Source organism: Salvelinus alpinus, chromosome 20 (genome assembly GCF_045679555.1).
Source record: "Salvelinus alpinus chromosome 20, SLU_Salpinus.1, whole genome shotgun sequence".
Taxonomy (NCBI): domain Eukaryota; kingdom Metazoa; phylum Chordata; class Actinopteri; order Salmoniformes; family Salmonidae; genus Salvelinus; species Salvelinus alpinus.
This window is the reverse complement of record NC_092105.1, coordinates 19922089-19943552: the sequence shown is the minus strand read 5'-3', so window position 1 is coordinate 19943552 and position 21464 is coordinate 19922089. Positions and strand designations below refer to the sequence as shown.

Below are 21464 nucleotides of genomic sequence, written 5' to 3'. Positions count from 1 at the left end.
GACTGTATGTATGACAGGGAAACAGAGTGAGGAGTAGACTGTATGTATGACAGGGAAACAGAGTGAGGGGTAGACTGTATGTATGACAGGGAAACAGAGTGAGGAGTAGACTGTATGTATGACAGGGAAACAGAGTGAGGGGTAGACTGTATGTATGACAGGGAAACAGAGTGAGGGGTAGACTGTATGTATGACAGGGAAACAGAGTGAGGGGTAGACTGTATGTATGACAGGGAAACAGAATGAGAGGTAGACTGTATGTATTACAGGGAAACAGAGTTAGAGGTAGACTGTATGTATGACAGGGAAACAGAGTGAGGAGTAGACTGTATGTATGACAGGGAAACAGAGTGAGGGGTAGACTGTATGTATGACAGGGAAACAGAATGAGAGGTAGACTGTATGTATTACAGGGAAACAGAGTTAGAGGTAGACTGTATGTATGACAGGGAAACAGAGTGAGGAGTAGACTGTATGTATGACAGGGAAACAGAGTGAGGGGTAGACTGTATGTATGACAGGGAAACAGAGTGAGAGGTAGACTGTATGTATGACAGGGAAACAGAGTTAGAGGTAGACTGTATGTATGACAGGGAAACAGAGTGAGGAGTAGACTGTATGTATGACAGGGAAACAGAGTGAGGGGTAGACTGTATGTATGACAGGGAAACAGAGTGAGGAGTAGACTGTATGTATGACAGGGAAACAGAGTGAGGGGTAGACTGTATGTATGACAGGGAAACAGAGTGAGGAGTAGACTGTATGTATTACAGGGAAACAGAGTGAGGGGTAGACTGTATGTATGACAGGGAAACAGAGTGAGGAGTAGACTGTATGTATGACAGGGAAACAGAGTGAGGGGTAGACTGTATGTATGACAGGGAAACAGAATGAGAGGTAGACTGTATGTATTACAGGGAAACAGAGTTAGAGGTAGACTGTATGTATGACAGGGAAACAGAGTGAGGGGTAGAGTAGACTGTATATATGACAGGGAAACAGAGTGAGAGGTAGACTGTATGTATTACAGGGAAACAGAGTGAGAGGTAGACTGTATGTATGACAGGGAAACAGAGTGAGGGGTAGACTGTATATATGACAGGGAAACAGAGTGAGAGGTAGACTGTATGTATGACAGGGAAACAGAGTGAGGGGTAGACTGTATGTATGACAGGGAAACAGAATGAGAGGTAGACTGTATGTATGACAGGGAAACAGAGTGAGAGGTAGACTGTATGTATGACAGGGAAACAGAGTGAGAGGTAGACTGTATGTATGACAGGGAAACAGAGTGAGGAGTAGACTGTATGTATGACAGGGAAACAGAGTGAGGGGTAGACTGTATGTATGACAGGGAAACAGAATGAGAGGTAGACTGTATGTATTACAGGGAAACAGAGTTAGAGGTAGACTGTATGTATGACAGGGAAACAGAGTGAGGGGTAGAGTAGACTGTATATATGACAGGGAAACAGAGTGAGAGGTAGACTGTATGTATTACAGGGAAACAGAGTGAGAGGTAGACTGTATGTATGACAGGGAAACAGAGTGAGGGGTAGACTGTATATATGACAGGGAAACAGAGTGAGAGGTAGACTGTATGTATGACAGGGAAACAGAGTGAGAGGTAGACTGTATGTATGACAGGGAAACAGAGGGGGGGGGGGGGTAGACTGTATGTATGACAGGGAAACAGAGTGAGGGGTAGAGTAGACTGTATGTATGACAGGGAAACAGAATGAGAGGTAGACTGTATGTATGACAGGGAAACAGAGTGAGAGGTAGACTGTATGTATGACAGGGAAACAGAGGGGGGGGGGGGGTAGACTGTATGTATGACAGGGAAACAGAGTGAGGGGTAGACTGTATGTATGACAGGGAAACAGAGTGAGGGGTAGACTGTATGTATTACAGGGAAACAGAGTGAGGGGTAGACTGTATGTATGACAGGGAAACAGAGTGAGGGGTAGACTGTATGTATGGCAGGGAAACAGAGTGAGGGGTAGACTGTATGTATGACAGGGAAACAGAGTGAGGGGTAGACTGTATGTATGACAGGGAAACAGAGTGAGGGGTAGACTGTATGTATGACAGGGAAACAGAATGAGGGGTAGACTGTATGTATGACAGGGAAACAGAATGAGGGGTAGACTGTATGTATTACAGGGAAACAGAGTGAGAGGTAGACTGTATGTATGACAGGGAAACAGAGTGAGGGGTAGACTGTATTTATGACAGGGAAACAGAGTGAGGGGTAGACTGTATGTATGACAGGGAAACAGAATGAGGGGTAGACTGTATGTATTACAGGGAAACAGAGTGAGAGGTAGACTGTATGTATGACAGGGAAACAGAGTGAGGGGTAGACTGTATGTATGACAGGGAAACAGAGTGAGGGGTAGACTGTATGTATGACAGGGAAACAGAGTGAGGGGTAGACTGTATGTATGACAGGGAAACAGAATGAGGGGTAGACTGTATGTATTACAGGGAAACAGAGTGAGAGGTAGACTGTATGTATGACAGGGAAACAGAGTGAGGGGTAGACTGTATGTATGACAGGGAAACAGAGTGAGGGGTAGACTGTATGTATGACAGGGAAACAGAGTGAGGGGTAGACTGTATGTATGACAGGGAAACAGAGTTAGAGGTAGACTGTATGTATTACAGGGAAACAGAGTTAGAGGTAGACTGTATGTATGACAGGGAAACAGAGTGAGGGGTAGACTGTATGTATGACAGGGAAACAGAGTGAGGGGTAGACTGTATGTATGACAGGGAAACAGAGTGAGGGGTAGACTGTATGTATGACAGGGAAACAGAGTGAGGGGTAGACTGTATGTATGACAGGGAAACAGAGTTAGAGGTAGACTGTATGTATTACAGGGAAACAGAGTTAGAGATAGACTGTGTGTATGACAGGGAAACAGAGTGAGGGGTAGACTGTATGTATGACAGGGAAACAGAGTGAGGGGTAGACTGTATGTATGACAGGGAAACAGAGTGAGGGGTAGACTGTATGTATGACAGGGAAACAGAATGAGAGGTAGACTGTATGTATGACAGGGAAACAGAGTGAGGGGTAGACTGTATGTATGACAGGGAAACAGAGTGAGAGGTAGACTGTATGTATGACAGGGAAACAGAGGGGGGGGGGTAGACTGTATGTATGACAGGGAAACAGAGGGGGGGGGGGGTAGACTGTATGTATGACAGGGAAACAGAGGGGGGGGGGTAGACTGTATGTATGACAGGGAAACAGAGGGGGGGGGGTAGACTGTATGTATGACAGGGAAACAGAGGGGGGGGGGGGGGGTAGACTGTATGTATGACAGGGAAACAGAGGGGGGGGGGGGTAGACTGTAGGTATGACAGGGAAACAGAGGGGGGGGGGGGTAGACTGTATGTATGACAGGGAAACAGAGGGGGGGGGGGTAGACTGTATGTATGACAGGGAAACAGAGGGGGGGGGGTAGACTGTATGTATGACAGGGAATAAGAGGGGGGGGGGGGGTAGACTGTATGTATGACAGGGAAACAGAGGGGGGGGGGGTAGACTGTATGTATGACAGGGAAACAGAGTGAGACACAGTTTGTTGATTTGGGTGCAGGCTTGCATAAATAGTCAATCCAATCCATATACTATGCCAGTTGTTTCAGCTCACTTGCACCACAACCAATCAACACGCACGCACGCACGCACGCACGCACGCACGCACGCACGCACGCATACAGACAGACAGACAGACACACACATGCCCGCACAAACACAAACACACACGTCTGAGGCTGTCAGGCCCTGAGGGTGAGTGTTTGTAAGCATACCATATCTGAGACACAGATACATGAATTTGTGCAGGTGTGTGTTTGTGTGCCTATTTGTGATGCATGCACTTTACTGTAGGTGTGTTTATGTAGAGTCACCTGGGCATCTCTAATCCCTTGGGCATGGTCACCGTGGGCAACCGGCTTTGGAGTGCACTCAGACAGTCTGTGTCAGTGGTGGACGGGTGGGCTGGTGGGCTGAAGTTTGAGTGACAGGCAGAGAGACAGGATTTTAACAGGATATGACCTGCTGCGGGCCAAAATCCCCTGGGGCTATCACTGCCTCTTCGAAAACTTGACCAACCAAACACCTCTCTCTTCTCTTCCTTCTCTCTTCTCTCTCTTCTCTTCCTTCTCTCTATCTCTCTTCTCTTCCTTCTCTCTATCTTTCTTCTCTTCCTTCTCTCTCTCTTCCTTCTCTCTGTCTCTCTCTTCTCTTCCTTCTCTCTATCTCTCTCTTCTCTTCCTTCTCTTTATCTCTCTTCTCTTCCTTCTCTCTCTCTTCCTTCTCTCTGTCTCTCTCTTCTCTTCCTTCTCTCTATCTCTCTCTTCTCTTCCTTCTCTCTATCTCTCTTCTCTTCCTTCTCTCTGTCTCTCTCTTCTCTTCCTTTTCTCTGTCTCTCTTCTCTTCCTTCTCTCTTCTCTTCCTTCTCTCTCTCTTCTCTCTCTCTCTCATCCTGTGCTCTCTCACTTGCTCTCTCTTCCTGCACTGTTGGTTAAGGGCTTGTAAGTAAGAATTTCACGGTAAGGTGTACCTGTTGTATTCGGCGCATGTGACAAATACAATTAGATTTGATTTCAAATGTTCTATCATGGCTATGCACAGTGTTCTAACAATGTCTGTCTCTGTTTCTCTCTTTCTCTCTGTCCTAAACCTGAGCTACATTTCATTTCAAACCATTGCCCCCTCACGTCTGATCCAATCACTCACTCATATTCTTGCTTCGGCCCACATTTTGTTAGGCTCAGTGAAATACTGTACATGATAGCATACTTTAAGTGACATTTGAAATGAAGCCACTATAGTGTTTTACTATGCACTATCAGGTCTTAGCTGTTATACCACTTTTCTCCAATTAACATTCCTTATTCCCCTATTCAATCATCACCTTACTATGTTCAATTACTTTCTCTTCACCTATAGACACAGCTAGATGCCATCGCCATGATAAATGGTGGTGTATTAGGCCATGGTCTGTAAGTGATTGGTGTCTCACGGATTGCTTTGAGAATCCTCCATTTGGTTTCCAGACCAGAAGAGGTATCCCAATAGAACCTTTTAAGGTAGTCAACAGAGACTGGAATTATCTCTCTTTTTATTTACCTTCCCTCCTTGCTCTCTGTCTCACTCTCTCTCTCTTCCTCTCTGTCTCTCTCACACTCTCTCTCTCTGTCACACATACAGACACATACACACCCTTCCCACCACTTTCTCTTTGGTACGCCTAGAGCCCAGTTGGCTGTAGAGGTAGAGATCAAAATAGACATGGTGGAAGAGGGTGATGGTATTGAGCTGTATTTTAAAGATATACTTCAGACCCTTTATCTTCTTCCCCAGAGTCAGATGAACTCGTGGATACCATTGGTATGTCTCTGTGTCCAGTATGAAGGATGTTAGTGGTAGTTTTGCGAGCCAATGCTAAATAGCATTAGTGCAGTATGAGTATGCTAGCAGATACCTGTAATCTTCCAGTCATTGCATGAATGCTAGTTAGCAATTGCGCTAGCGCTAGTTAGCAACATCCTCCAAATTGCCTTCTGAGAGGGCAATTTTTTGTAATTTTTTTTTTGAACAAATGGTATCCATGACCTCATCTGACTCTGGGGAAGTAGATAAAGGGCCTCATTCCAACAGTGCTGATAAATCTGTTAAACTGGACTAGGGCCTCTTAACAGGCCTCCTGCCCTCAATAATTACATGCTCAGACTTCCTCTGCCTGGCTGGGGCTTCTATAAATAGCGCTGTTGGGGTCATGAATCCTAGCTAAGGAACACAACATATGTGTTGGATTGTGATTGGTGGGATCTTATTGCTTCCATCAGACTCTAAATGTAGTATGTTATGTGATCTTCACCTCTGTTTGTCACCCCCATCTCTGTCAACCCCATCCCTTTATTCTCTGTCTCTCTCCTCCTACCTCTAGAGGTGGACTCGCTGCGTATCCTGCTCTATTCGGTCATCTTCCTCCTCAGTGTGTTGGGCAACCTGCTCATTATCGTGGTCCTGGCAGTCAACAAGCGCATGAGGACGGTCACCAACTCCTTCCTGCTATCGCTGGCAGTCAGCGACCTGATGATGGCCATCTTCTGCATGCCCTTCACCCTCATCCCCAACCTCCTGGAGGACTTCATCTTTGGACCCGCCATGTGCAAGATAGTGGTCTACCTCATGGGTGAGACAGGAGGAGGGCGGAGCGGAGAGAAGAGGAGAGAGGGAGACTGACTAGGTATCATGTAGGATGTTTACAGTAAAGCAGTGTAAAGGAAACCTTGGCACCTAGTGGCATGGAAGGAACTGAGACAGAGAATCATCATTAGGATGCATTGAGAGAGCAAGAGGGGAAAGGGCAGGATCTGGGAATCTGATGTTGTCTTCTGCTGGCCGTGCTCTCCAGCTGCTTCCGATGGTCCCTACAGAATAACGCAGGACAGGACACCTCGCAGACCTGCACACAGACAGACATACATAGAATATCGCACATGGATGAACACACACACAGAGTCTCATGTCATGTTCCAGCTAGCAGGAGGATATAGATTAGGAGGAGAGCAAAGAGTCATTTCCCTTCTCCAGTCTGGGGGATCAGGGCTATCAGATCAGGATGTGATTTCCTCAAACACCATCTCTATTTAACCAACGTCTCCCACTCATGTTTGACTAACACATCCACACATCCTTAAAAACACATCTTCACTCAAAAGTGCTCAGTACGTACTGATCTCTGATTCATAAGCTTCAGTTAGGGTCACATCATCTGATCCCTGATATTTTAGAAAAGTTGGAACCTTTCAAGACGTAAACTTAGCAGAACTCTTACGTAACTTTATTTCACTTTTTTTTTTTTATACATATTTGAGACTTTTAAAAGTGTTGTTTATGTGTCGTTTCTCATTTCTTTACTTTCCAACAGGTGTATCCGTGAGCATCTCCACCTTCAGCCTGGTTGCCATAGCGATCGAGCGCTACAGCGCCATCTGCAACCCACTGAAGTCGCGGGCGTGGCAGACCCGTTCCCATGCCTACCGGGTGATCGCCGCCACCTGGCTCCTGTCCTTCATGATCATGACCCCCTACCCCGTGTTCAGCCACCTGAAGCACGTCCCCCTAAAGGACAACATCACCATCGCACGCATGTGTCGCCACATCTGGCCCTATCCAGAGGTGGAGCAGACCTGGTGAGTCTGTGTGTGTGTGTGTGTGTGTGTGTGTGTGTGTGTGTGTGTGTGTGTGTGTGTGTGTGTGTGTGTGTGTGTGTGTGTGTGTGTGTGTGTGTGTGTGTGTGTGTGTGTGTGGGTGGGTGTGTGTGTGTGTGTGTGTGTGTGTGTGTGTGTGTGTGTGTGTGTGTGTGTGTGTGTGTGTGTGTGTGTGTGTGTGTGTGTGTGTGTGTGTGTGTGTGTGTGTGTGTGTGTGTGTGTGTGTGTGTGTGTGTGTGTACGGGTGGGTGTCAACTCCTCTCGTCTTACTTTTTGCTTCGTGCTGTTGTCCTAATACTGCATTTTAGAGGGTTTGGATGGAATTGTGATAACGAACAAAAGAAAATCTGTCTACACCTATACATTAGAGTGATGGTAGGTACAGCAGTGTTGTTTTTCCATACTAATTAGAATATAAACGCGTTACTAAAATGGGTGCAACAGCAAAATAAAGTGTAGCTTTCCACGAAAACAAGCTTTAGGTTTGATGTAGACTTCTCCAGGGAGAAAACACTGGCTGTAGCTGTAATGCTGCTCAGTCATCATTCTTGCATGACGCTTACTCTTGTGAGAAAAACTTACTTGCAAACCCACACACATTCACACGCCCGCTGAAGTCATACATAGAGACGTACACTCGCACGCGTGCATGCACACACACACACACGCACACACACACGCACACACACACGCACACGCGCATGCACATACGCACGCACACGCACACACACACACACACACACGCGCGCACGCACGCACATGCACACGCACGCGCACGCACATGCACTCCGGAGGTTCTCCAGAAAACTAAAATAATAGAGAGAGAGAGAGAGCTAGGAGGGAGGAGCAATGCCTGAACAGGTTTGTTTACTTTTTCTTTGGCTCTTTCGCTTCAAAGCAGCTCATCACTTTCCTATATCTCCACCAGTAATACCTCCTCTCTCATATATCTCCACCAGTAATACCTCCTCTCTCTTATATCTCCACCAGTAATACCTCCTCTCTCTTATATCTCCACCAGTAATACCTCCTCTCTCTTATATCTCCACCAGTAACACCTCCTCGCTCTTATATCTCCACCAGTAATACCTCCTCTCTCTTATATCTCCACCAGTAATACCTCCTCTCTCTTATATCTCCATCAGTAATACCTTCTCTCTCTTATATCTCCACCAGTAATACCTCCTCTCTCTTATATCTCCACCAGTAATACCTCCTCTCTCTTATATCTCCACCAGTAACACCTCCTCGCTCTTATATCTCCACCAGTAATACCTCCTCTCTCTTATATCTCCATCAGTAATACCTTCTCTCTCTTATATCTCCATCAGTAATACCTCCTCTCTCTTATATCTCCACCAGTAACACCTCCTCGCTCTTATATCTCCACCAGTAATACCTCCTCTCTCTTATATCTCCATCAGTAATACCTCCTCTCTCTTATATCTCCACCAGTAATACCTCCTCTCTCTTATATCTCCACCAGTAATACCTCCTCTCTCTTATATCTCCATCAGTAATACCTTCTCTCTCTTATATCTCCACCAGTAATACCTCCTCTCTCTTATATCTCCACCAGTAATACCTTCTCTCTCTTATATCTCCACCAGTAATACCTCCTCTCTCTTATATCTCAACCAGTAATACCTCATCTCTCTTATATCTCCATCAGTAATACCGCCTCTCTTTTATATCTCCACCAGTAATACCTCCTCTCTCTTATATCTCCATCAGTAACACCTCCTCTCTCTTATATCTCCACCAGTGATACCTCCACCAGGGATAACTCCTCTACTATATCTCCACCAATGATACCTTCTCTCCTCTATCTCCACCAGTGATACCTCCTCTCTCCTCTAACTCCACCAGTGATACCTCATCTCTCCTCTATTTCCACCAGTGATATCTCCTCCACCATTTATACATCCTCTATCTCTACCAGTGATAATTCCTCTCTCCTATATCTACACCAATGATACCTCCTCTCTCCTCTGTGTCCACCAGTGATACCTCCTCTCCTATATCTTCATCAGTGATACCTCCTCTCTCCTATATCTTCAGCAGTGATACCTCCTCTCGCCTATATCTTCACCAGTGATAACTCCTCTCCTATGTCTCCACCAGTGATATCTCCTCTCCTATATCTCCACCAGTGATAACTCCTCTCCTATATCTTCACCAGTGATAACTCCTCACCTATATCTCCACCAATGATACCTCCTCTCTCCTATATCTCCACCAGTGACAACCTCACTCCTATATCTCCACCAGTGATAACTCCTCTCCTCTATCTTCATCAGTGATACCTCCTCTGTCCTGTATCTTCACCAGTGATACCTCCTCTCGCCTATATCTTCACCAGTGATAACTCCTCTCCTATGTCTCCACCAGTGATAACTCCTCTCCTATGTCTCCACCAGTGATATCTCCTCTCCTATATCTCCACCAGTGATATCTCCTCTCCTATATCTTCACCAGTGATAACTCCTCTCCTATATCTCCACCAATGATACCTCCTCTCTCCTATATCTCCACCAGTGACAACCTCACTCCTATATCTCCACCAGTGATAACTCCTCTCCTCTATCTTCATCAGTGATACCTCCTCTGTCCTGTATCTTCACCAGTGATACCTCCTCTCGCCTATATCTTCACCAGTGATAACTCCTCTCCTATGTCTCCACCAGTGATAACTCCTCTCCTATGTCTCCACCAGTGATATCTCCTCTCCTATATCTCCACCAGTGATATCTCCTCTCCTATATCTTCACCAGTGATAACTCCTCTCCTATATCTCCACCAATGATACCTCCTCTCTCCTATATCTCCACCAGTGACAACCTCACTCCTATATCTCCACCAGTGATAACTCCTCTCTCCTCTACCTCCACCAGTGATACCTCCTCTCCTATATCTCCACCAGTGATAACTCCTCTCCTATATCTTCACCAGTGATAACTCCTCTCCTATATCTCCACCAGTGATAACTCCTCTCCTATATCTTCACCAGTGATAACTCCTCTCCTATATCTTCACCAGTGATACCTCCTCTCCTATATCTCCACCAGTGATAACTCCTCTCCTATATCTCCACCAGTGATAAATACTCTCCTATATCTTCACCAGTGATAACTCTTCTCCTATATCTTCACCAGTGATACCGCCTCTCCTATATCTCCACCAGTGATAACTCCTCTCCAATATCTCCACCAGTGATAACTCCTCGCCTATATCTTCACCAGTGATAACTCCTCTCCTATATCTCCACCAGTGATACCTCCTCTCTCCTCTATCTTCACCAGTGATACCTCCTCTCTCCTATGTCTCCACCATTGATACCTCCTCTCTCCTATATCTTCACCAGTGATACCTCCTCTCTCCTCTATCTCCACCAGTGATAACTCCTCTCCTATGTCTCCACCAGTGATATCTCCTCTCCTATGTCTCCACCAGTGATAACTCCTCTCCTATATCTTCACCAGTGATAACTCCTCTCCTATATCTCCACCAATGATACCTCCTCTCTCCTATATCTCCACCAGTGACAACCTCACTCCTATATCTCCACCAGTGATAACTCCTCTCCTATATCTTCAGCAGTGATAACTCCTCTCCTATATCTTCACCAGTGATACCTCCTCTGCTATATCTCCACCAGTGATAACTCCTCTCCTATATCTTCACCAGTGATAACTCTTCTCCTATATCTTCACCAATGATAACTCCTCTCCTATATCTCCACCAGTGATAACTCCTCTCCTATATCTCCACCAGTGATAACTCCTTTCCTATATCTTCACCAGTGATAACTCCTCTCCTATATCTTCACCAATGATACCTCCTCTCTCCCCTATCTCCACCAGTGATAACTCCTCTCCTATATCTCCACCAGTGATAACTCCTCTCCTATAGCTCCACCAGTGATAACTCCTCGCCTATATCTTCACCAGTGATAACTCCTCTCCTATATCTCCACCAATGACACCTCATCTCTCCTCTATCTCCACCAGTGATACCTCTTCTCTCCTCTATCTTCACCAGTGATACCTCCTCTCTCCTATGTCTCCACCAGTGATACCTCCTCTCTCCTATATCTTCACCAGTGATACCTCCTCTCTCCTATATCTCCACCAGTGATAACTCTTCTCCTATATCTTCACCAATGATAACTCCTCTCCTATATCTCCACCAGTGATAACTCCTCTCCTATATCTCCACCAGTGATAACTCCTTTCCTATATCTTCACCAGTGATAACTCCTCTCCTATATCTTCACCAATGATACCTCCTCTTTCTGGAAGTCTTCTGTGAGAGCGAGCCCTTTTCTCCTATGCTCTCTCAATGCCCCTTGCAGAAGCTGGCTTCATGCACAGATCTAGGATCAGAGTAGTCTCCAAACATCCTAACCTTAACCATCTCAAGAGGGGTAAGGCACAACATACCTTGGAATAGTGTCTAAGGTCAATTTGTTAAGCCCACTTCCTGTGTGTGTCCCAGGAACATGATGTTGCTGCTTACGCTCTTTGTTGTTCCGGGGGTGGTGATGATTGTGGCCTATGGACTCATCTCCAGAGAGCTGTACCGGGGAATCCAGTTTGAGATGGTTCAGAAGACATCATCCCCCGGTGAGAACTTCATTACTGTTATTTAATTATTCACACATTTATTTACATCTTGCAGTAGAGGGGTTAGTAAGAAGACGTTAGAATGCTGAATTGGAATGAACTTTGAGTACTAGAATAAATAGTTATCATCCAGTAGTGTTTCCCAGATGTTTGAATTCTGTACCAGATTATTAGGATTTGGGCTGTCTCTTTTCTGTGGTGACACAGAATGAACATTTCATTAGCATTTCAATCATGTTAATGTGTTGCAGGTTAGAGCAACGTAACCTTTAGTCAGTATGGAAGTGAGTAGCTGAAAGGATCTGATATGTGGAGTATATCTGCTGCTGATGGCTATAGACCTTCACCATCTGTCTGACCAATATGAGAGAGGGAGGGATGGAGGGGAGAGAGAAACAGAGGGGTAGTGATATGGAGGAAGAGAGAAAGCGAGGGAACATTAGCCCTCAGATGAGAGATGTGACTCAGGTTTTTGGGGATGTGCCTCCTCTAAATTACATCTGTGATATGTACTTCACAGGCCACAGCAAATGGCATTTCCTCCATTCTCCGCTCTCTCTAGTCTATATTAAATCACTACTTATTGGCAGGGATAGCTTCCTTTAGCTTCCTTCCTCCACTACCTGTACCAAAGTGGTACTATACACCTTCATAAATATACACCAATTTCTCCTGCATCATGATTATCTAGTTCTTTAGCCATAACCCACCATTTGTTGATTCGCCATTGTGTCAGAGTCAGATGAATTCACGGATAGCATTTTTATGTCTTTGTGTCCAGTATTAAGAAAGTTAGAGGTACTTTCGCGAGCCAATGCTAACTAGCATTAGCGCAATGACTGGAAGCATGCTAGCAGATACCCATAGACTTCCAGTCATTGCGCTAATGCTAGTTAGGAGTTGCGTTAGTGCTAGTTAGCAGCTTCCTTCAAACTGCACTCAGTGACATAAAAATGCTATCCACAAGTTCATCTGACTCTGGGGAAGTAGATAAATCCCAAATCCTGAAGTATCCCTTTAAGGTGAGTGTCTGTTTATAAGAGGCATGCTTGACAGAAAGCATTTCTGCTGGGATCTTGAACTAGTGGTAATTATCAGAAATGGAGGAGAAGAAACCTGGGACAGGTGGAAAGTACAGTTACAGCAGGGGATGTGTGTGTGTGTTGGGGGGTGGGGGGGGTGTATGTGTGTGGCTCATCATGGCTAAATTTAGATATATGGGGTGTTGAATAAATCATAAATATTTGTGACCTGAAATTATTAGTTACAAAACCTAATTGGTCTGACCCCTCCTCACAGTTTTGGACCTCTACTTGCCTGTAAATCCTCTGTCATCTTCTTTGCCCCGCGCCCTACACAGGTCTAAAGAACGGCCTGACCACCACCGGGGCTTGTGGCAGCGACGACGGTGATGGATGCTACGTCCAGCTCGCTAAGCGACCGCGCTCCATGGAGATGTCCACTCTGACATCATCGACGGCAACCGCGTCCAAATTGGAGCGTCCCCGCAGCAACACCTCGGAGGCCAAGCTCTTGGCCAAGAAGCGCGTGATCCGGATGCTGGTGGTGATTGTTGCTCTGTTCTTCCTGTGCTGGTTGCCCCTCTACTGCGCCAACACTTGGAAGGCTTTCCACCCCGTCTCTGCCCGCCGTGCCCTCTCTGGTGCCCCCATCTCCTTCATCCACCTCCTGTCCTACACCTCAGCCTGTGTCAACCCCATCACCTACTGCTTCATGAACACACGCTTCCGCACGGCGCTGCTCGCCACCTTCGCCTGCTGCTGCCGCCTGCCCTGCCGACACAGACGCCACGCGCTGCGGGATGGAGAGGAGGACGCCATGGCTATGGGGGTGTCCATGTCCAAATTTAGTTACACCACGGTCAGCACTATGGGGACGTGCTGAGGGAGGAACCATTGACTGACTGGGGGACGAGGGGAACATGGGGGGACATGGGGGGAAACCAGAGAGAGATATATTATGTCATTTCTATAGGGAAACTGTTAACCTGCGGTCGGTAGGTATGGGGAGATGCACCCACGGTCTATAGGGAAACTGTTAACCTGCGGTCGGTAGGTATGGGGAGATGCACCCACGGTCTATAGGGAAACTGTTAACCTGCGGTCGGTAGGTATGGGGAGATGCACCCACGGTCTATAGGGAAACTGTTAACCTGCGGTCGGTAGGTATGGGGAGATGCACCCACGGTCTATAGGGAAACCAACACCTGACCATTACTGCAACGCTAATGTCAAGGCAGCCAACGGGGTCAGAAAGATAGTTAGATATATCTATCTGAAGGGATGAACTAAGCATGGGTAAATCAAACCTGTAGTATACACTCAGAAAGGGAAAATTCTCATGACCCATGGAGAATGCTTTCCTAACATACCCACAGGAAAATGATACACCGTTTAATAGTTGCCAAACAAAATAAAATAAGGAAATATTATAGTAGCACAATTTCGCATTAGCATTTGTCCCAAGTGATGGGAAAACAATGTTTTGTTCAATAGTATACAGTACGTATGCCTATGTAGTTATTTCTTTATCACCTGGGACTCATTAAAAAACTTGCAATCATGTTTACTGATGAACCCCTCATATAGGACGGGGAATTATTATGTGGGTGGGATATAAGGGATATGTGTTGGTAGCACAGGCGGCTGGTGGCACCTTAATTGGGGAGGACGGGCTCGTAGTAATGGCTGGAATGTAATGAACGAAATGCTATCGAACACATCAAGCACGTGGTTTCCATTCCATTTACTCCATTCCAGACGTTTTTATGAGCTGTCCTCTCAGCAACTCCTGTGGTTAGTAGGGGGGTGTATACCTGAATGATAAGCTTTAGGGGTTTCGCAGGGCAGTAGCTTGACACGCAGTATCAGTAATACCTTTTACAAAGCTTCTACTTATTGTCACTTTACTTTGGATGTTAAAATGCTGAATATGTGCTTGTTATTAGTGTTGTCAATGTCCTGAAGGTAGGACCTCTGTTGTGCCTGCCTATAAAATGTTGCGCTTTCTTCAACCATTATCTTCAGGCATTATCTGTTTTCTGCACTGTGGACTGTGTCATTGTAAATAGTGTGTTACATTGTGCTCTTAACCAGACTGGATTGGGTGTTGATTGGAGGCCAGACTTGTTGATACTGCGACCAAACCAACCCAACTCAACCTTAGTGAAGACAGCAGAGAACACAACTAAGGAATGGGGGCTTTGGAGAGGTACCGTTACTTCATATTTGGGCTGTTAATCTGGATCCAGCTCAATTGTTATCACGGTAGACTGCCTGATTCTCTTTTAGAGGTGCATCTTTGCTTTTTTGAAACAGTATGTGCTCTATGGTCAACTAAAGCGCCATCTGGTCTGTGTATCCACTGCAGGGTTGCTATATGTGTTTGTTGTGTTGCTGCTAACAGGGTGTGTGATGCTACTTAACTGAGCAGGGCACGGACTCAACCGACTGAGTGGCTTACACATTATCTAGGTATAGCCCAAATCACCGGCTTATGCAGCTCTTTAAAAATTATATTATTTGGAGGCTGCGGTTTGAAATTCAAATGAGATGTTTGGAACTGAATTACTGCTTCCTCTGAGTTACCAAACACATCGTTATTATACACTATACTGTCTTGTCATCTGTCTGGCTACAGGGTGGTGCACATGATTCGTTATATTTGATGCTCTCTTTCTGGCATCTCTGTTGGGCAGGTTGGTGTTGTCCTTCATGCATGAGGTTGATCTGGCATCCTAATCCCTATATAGTGCACTACTCTGGTCAAAAGTAATGCACTATATAGGGGACAGGGTGGCATTTCAGACATAGGCCTGAGTCTCTTCCTCATCCACTCTGCTTGTACTAATTGTGTTAAGACCTCAGCCTGTGAGAGTGGAGGTTATACTTCCCTCAGCCCTACTACAACAGCATGCTGTCAATTTCACAAAGAAAGATGTATGGTGTGATTTTTAAGGTCATTTGTGAGGGGCACAGGTCCATAATTTGGTTGAGCAGTACGGACAAGGGACTGTTCCGTGTGGCTGCCCCAAATGTATGTATGGAATCTAAAAGCTCTCATGATTTGTTGAACTCTCCATAGTTGCTATAGTTTTAGGACTAGACCATGTCGAGACAGACCTTTGCCTTAATATAGGAGACTGGGTCAAGAGATGGTGATCCGATGACATGGGACCTTCAACCATCTCTGGAGTGAGACTGTAGAGTTTAGGACAGGGTTTCTCTGCCTGAGTGTTTAGGACAGGGTTTCTCTGCCTGAGTGTTTAGGACAGGGTTTCTCTGCCTGAGTGTTTAGGACAGGGTTTCTCTGCCTGAGTGTTTAGGACAAGGTTTCTCTGCCTGAGTGTTTAGGACAGGGTTTCTCTGCCTGAGTGTTTAGGACAGTGTTTATTTGGCTTGCAAAACAATTACTCAGTCTTCTATTCACCTATCCTTCTCTTCTCTTTCGCCTTCCTCTCCTTTCCACTCTAAACATTCTCTCTGCTGATTAACGAGCATCTGCTGCTCCCGTTCCTCCTTATCCTCCAGAAAAAAGACAGAGAGCGTGTTGCGTTCAAAAACGTCCCCTCCAGGGAGAGCGGGAGAGAGGGGGAGAGGAGTCACACTCAAAACCTTCACCAGGCTTTACTCAGACGTACACTGTTCACTGATTACTACTCATTCTCAGAGCACCTGAGGCACTCAGATCTGTCCACTGACCTTCTCTGTCTCAAACATTTATCTCTGTCCCCTTTCGTCTGCTAACTGTGGCAGAGACGTCAGAGTCAGATGGAAGGCTTCAGCCTGGAGTGTGTATCCAGGGACAGACTGAGAGAGCAGAGCAGAGAGCTGGGAGGGTTTTCAGGCTGACATATAGGCTGGAGAGAGGATGTACTTTAAGCAGATGTCACCCAGATGTCAGAGCAGAGCCAGGGCAGCATGGTGTGGGCGAGAGAGAGGAACTGAATCATCCCTATCTGTCTGTCACACCCAAATGAGCAGCATTCCCATTCATCAGATTCAGCCAATGGAAGGGGACTCCTAAATGTCAACCAAATCATAACACACTGTACTGCTCAAATGACCTCTCTAGCTATTTCCACTTTGGTTTGATTAGTACAAAGATAAATAACACTGACTTACTCTCTATCCCAGTTGTGGCATCATTCTGTTGAACACCCTGAAACAGAGGTAAATGAGCGCGGTCTCTCTCATATATATATACACACACACACACACACACACACACACACACACACACACACACACACACACACACACACACACACACACACACACACACACACACACACACACACACACACACACACACACACACACACACACACACACACACACACACACACACACACACACACACACACACACACACACAAAGTGACAGGAGATATTAATGCCTTTACTGGTGGCGTCTGTCTCAGGAATGCTGTATAATTTGATGTCAGTAAGCCTCTATGTCAGTATCACTGAGAGCTAGAGATGCCACTCCTGTCACTTCACTGGAACATGTCATTGATCATCATGGTTGTTTTAACAGAGGAGATCCCCCAGTGACAAATTAAACACTTTGCCCATCTATAATCCTAATCTCAGTTTTTACCTTTGTATAATGAGCGGCTAGACTGATTGCTGCTGTCACGGCATGATTCATTTACTTTGTTCAGGGTGATTCATTGTCCCTCCCAATCAACATAGGCTGGCACAGAACTAGTATTGTCTAGTCCTGAATTCAATGCTTTGGAGGTCTATTAGCTGAACACTTTTGGATTAAAACTAGGGTGTATGTTCATTTTCAATGGTAAAAGGCCAGAGGATAATATTTCAAGCACACCTCAGGGTTTTAGTCATTTTGTTGTCATACAGTTTGACAGAGAAACACATGGAGTGAAATAGTCATTCCAGTCAATATCATGCAGATGAATTGCAGGCTATGTGTGAGGGTTAAGCTGGCTGTTCTTGGATATTATTGAATTACTGTTCATGTTTCCCATGGGCAGATTAGGGATTAGAGGGCTCTCCTCACGGTAAATACCAGTCAGAACACACTGGCAGACATGCCCTCTGGCTGGGTATCAACAGTGCACTGCCTTCCCTTCACTCCAGCATACAGACCAACAAGACCCCTAGCTCCTGCAGAGTGTGTGTGTGTGACAAGACTGTGTGTGTGTGTGTGCGTGCGCGTGTGTGTGTGTGAGTGAGTGTATGTGTATGTGTGCGTGTGTGTGAGTGAGTGAGTGTATGTGTATGTGCGCGTGTGTGTGAGTGAGTGAGTGTATGTGTATGTGTATGTGTGCGTGTGTGTGAGTGAGTGAGTGTATGTGTATGTGTATGTGTGCGTGTGTGTGAGTGTGCGTGTGTGTGAGTGTATGTGTGTGTGTGAGTGTGAGTGAGTGAGTGAGTGTATGTGTATGTGCATGCGTCTTTTTGTGAATGGCTTTCAATCGCCATACTTCATATCTTCATATTTGGCACTCTAGATGTCCGTGTGTGTGCATTAGTTACATTATAACGTTAGTCAAGATACTGTTACTGTTTAAGAGACAGTTTTATATTCGGTTTTTATATTTGCATTCATTCAAACTTTGGGGATATTCCAATAGGGAAGTGTCAGTCTAAAGTCTGTGTGATGTAGGATAGAGTGTAGCATTGTGGGTATTTCTAAGTGTCTGTGAACTGTTTGTGCTGCAGGCAGGGGGAAGAGGATGACGTGTTGGGGGAAGAGAAGGAGGAGGAAGAGGAGGAGGAGGGCATATTTAGATCTACTCGAATGGTCCCAGTCTCAAGGCCACCATTTCCTTAAGCATGTGTGTGTGTCTGTATGTGTCTGTGTGTGTGTGTGTGTCTGACTCATTCCGTTCGACGGGAGTTGAGTTGTGAGGAGGCGATGGAAGCATAAGGGAACTCTACCGTAGAATGTTTGTGGGCTATTTGTGTGTGTGTGTGTGTGTGTGTGTGTGTGTGTGTGTGTGTGTGTGTGTGTGTGTGTGTGTGTGTGTGCGTGTGCGTGCGTGCGCGTAGTTGTCTGTTTATGTGTGTGTAAGTATCCCACTCTGTCTGTGTGTATCATACCAGTGAGAACCTGTGACTGTCCTGACCAGACATATCATGTTCTCTGGGCTAGTGAGTGTGTTTCTCTGCTGCAGTGAGTGTGTTTCTCTGCTGCAGTGAGTGTGTTTCACTGCTGCAGTGAGTGTGATTCTCTGCTGCTCTATTGCAGTGAGTGCGTTTCTCTGCTGCTCTATTGCAGTGAGTGTGTTTCTTTGCTGCTCTGCTGCAGTGAGTGTGTTTTTATGCTGCTCTGCTGCAGTGAGTGTGTTTTTATGCTGCTCTGCTGCAATGAGTGTGTTGCTCTGCTGCAGTGAGTGTGTTTCTCTGCTGCTCTGCTGCAGTGAGTGTGTTTTTCTGTTGCTCAGCTGCAGTGAGTGTATTTTTCTGCTGCTCAGCTGCAGTGAGTGTGTTTCTCTGCTGCTCTGCTGCAGTGAGTGTGTTTTTCTGCTGCTCAGCTGCAGTGAGTGTGTTTGTGTTGCGGTGAAGAGCCCTGTATGTTTACATGTGCTTCAGAGTGTGTCGTTTTCCGTTCAGGCTTAGGCTACCCAGCTCTCTGTTAGAAGAGGCCCAACCTGCTCTGCCTCTCTCTCTCTCTCTCTCTCCTGTGCCAGCACTAATTTAGAGCTATTATGGTTGTTGTTGCAGCTATTGTAGGATATTTCTGACATGGCAGAGACATGAGAGATGTGCTATCGCTCAAATTTATGGTTGTTTGGTTCGCATGTGAACTTTTGCAGATTTAAAATATGTGCGTGCGTGCGTGCATGTGTGTGATGCACAGCATGAGCCTTTGGCTTGATAGGACTGACTTACTGAATCGGTACTCCTCATGTGTGACAGCACATTTCTCTCTCTCTCTCTGTATCTCTCTGCTGGAATAAACTGTGTTAGTGACTGCAGAGATCTGTTCTGCTTTCAGTGTTTAAATATGTATCTGAAACTGGTCTCATCCAGCTGGAACTGCTATTGCTTTCATGTGTAATGTTATTCAATAAAAATAAAGCATATCTTTGTCAACTGTCCGCTATACTTCCTCCGTCAACACTCTAACAACCCTATATGCTATAGTATCATTTTCGTATTGCATGATGAGTGAGATGAGAAGTCACTGGACTGTTTAAAAGATAGTAGCCCTATACTGGAACTTACTGGCTGTTTGTCTTCAATATCAGAGCAAATAGAGAGAAACTGTATCAGTCAGCTGCAATATATCGCTCTCTCCTTGGCGGGGTATCTGCCAGATGTCTCTCTACATCTCACCGCAGTACAACACACACACACACACACACACACACACACACACACACACACACACACACACACACACACACACACACACACACACACACACACACACACACACACACACACACACACACACACACACACACAAAGGCAGTGCTGCAATCTGAGAGGGTAAAATGGTAAGTGCACAGGAACTTTCTCCTCCAGTCAGTCCCCTCCTGCTGACTGTGCAGGTCTTCTCAGAGTGCTCCTACTGGAAACCACAGGCTACTGATGCAGCCTGGTCACACCAGATCGACTTCAGTTTTTCAACGTTTGTCCAGGTCCCCAGGACATCGGGAGATGCTTTCAATACCGTCCTCTAGGGGCAACTGACTGAGTGATGATCTATGTCATCAAAAAAAGCATATGGTTCTCGAACACTTAGAGATTGTCATTCTTGCAAGAGTTACATTAAAAAAAATATGTATTGTAATATTTAAAGAGGAGCTGTGTTGGAGAGGCCTATGTTGCCACCTACTGTATTAACAGCAGAGGTGTAGGCATCCTGATAAACAAGAATACACCATTCTCCCTTATATCCCAGCACTTCGACTAAGAAGACTGTTTTATATTGTTGAATTGTACCTTACATCAGTGGGGATTTTAGCATGTAAATCTTGGTGGGGCAAACTTCCACCACATGTTTTTAGATGCATGCCAGCAAACACAACACTAAACAAAAGATTCATTGCATTATAACGGTGACACAATATAACGCTGCCCAAAAAACGTTTAGGGCCGACATAAAGCTGACCCAACAGCAGAGCTTTCTTTCCAGCACAATGGAGGGAATCCTTACCACCGCTACACCTGTATCAGCGGAGCCTTGTCTGGCAGCGAAACAATTAATTCTGCCTCGTTTACTACCTTTTTGAAAAACATAGCTGATATGGCTACCATATCTCCCTGGCATATTTCATCATTTATGCAGCAGCATATCAGACATTTTTGGACTCTCCCCTGATATTTTGTATGTCTACTAAAGGACTGAAGATAAGCGATTGCGCAAGGTCCCCATGAGAGACAGAATACTGAGCCAATCACGGCGCAATGCTCCTATTTTCTGCTGGCCCGCCCCACCACCACAGAAAGCACTGCGCTGGGTGGAAACACCTGCATTTTGGAGCCTTACTCAAGAAAACAAAAAAGAGACCATGGTTGTATCCGGCTTTATTAACTAATTTATATATATACTTTTTCACGTTGTTTGTAAACTGATATGTGACATGTATTAATTCCAAAA

The 21464-nt window shown here is 45.6% G+C and overlaps 1 protein-coding gene across 2 annotated transcripts in view; it reads left to right on the top strand.

Annotated features, from left to right (window-relative positions):
- The window catches only part of LOC139546432 (cholecystokinin receptor-like), a 28622-nt gene extending 8666 nt beyond the window's left edge, over positions 1–19956 (top strand). The window contains exons 2-6 of one of the 2 annotated variants that reach the window (XR_011669224.1): positions 5970–6218; positions 6957–7221; positions 11737–11864; positions 13225–17748; positions 17814–19956. Coding sequence is in view for 1 of the 2 variants with exons in the window: in XM_071354801.1 (XP_071210902.1) it covers positions 5970–6218; positions 6957–7221; positions 11737–11864; positions 13225–13769 (1187 nt within the window). In the remaining variant the exon portion in view is untranslated. Of the gene's footprint in view, positions 1–5969; positions 6219–6956; positions 7222–11736; positions 11865–13224 lie in introns of both variants that reach the window. The other variant, XM_071354801.1, reaches the window with a different exon arrangement.
- Positions 19957–21464: the final 1508 nt, after the last annotated feature.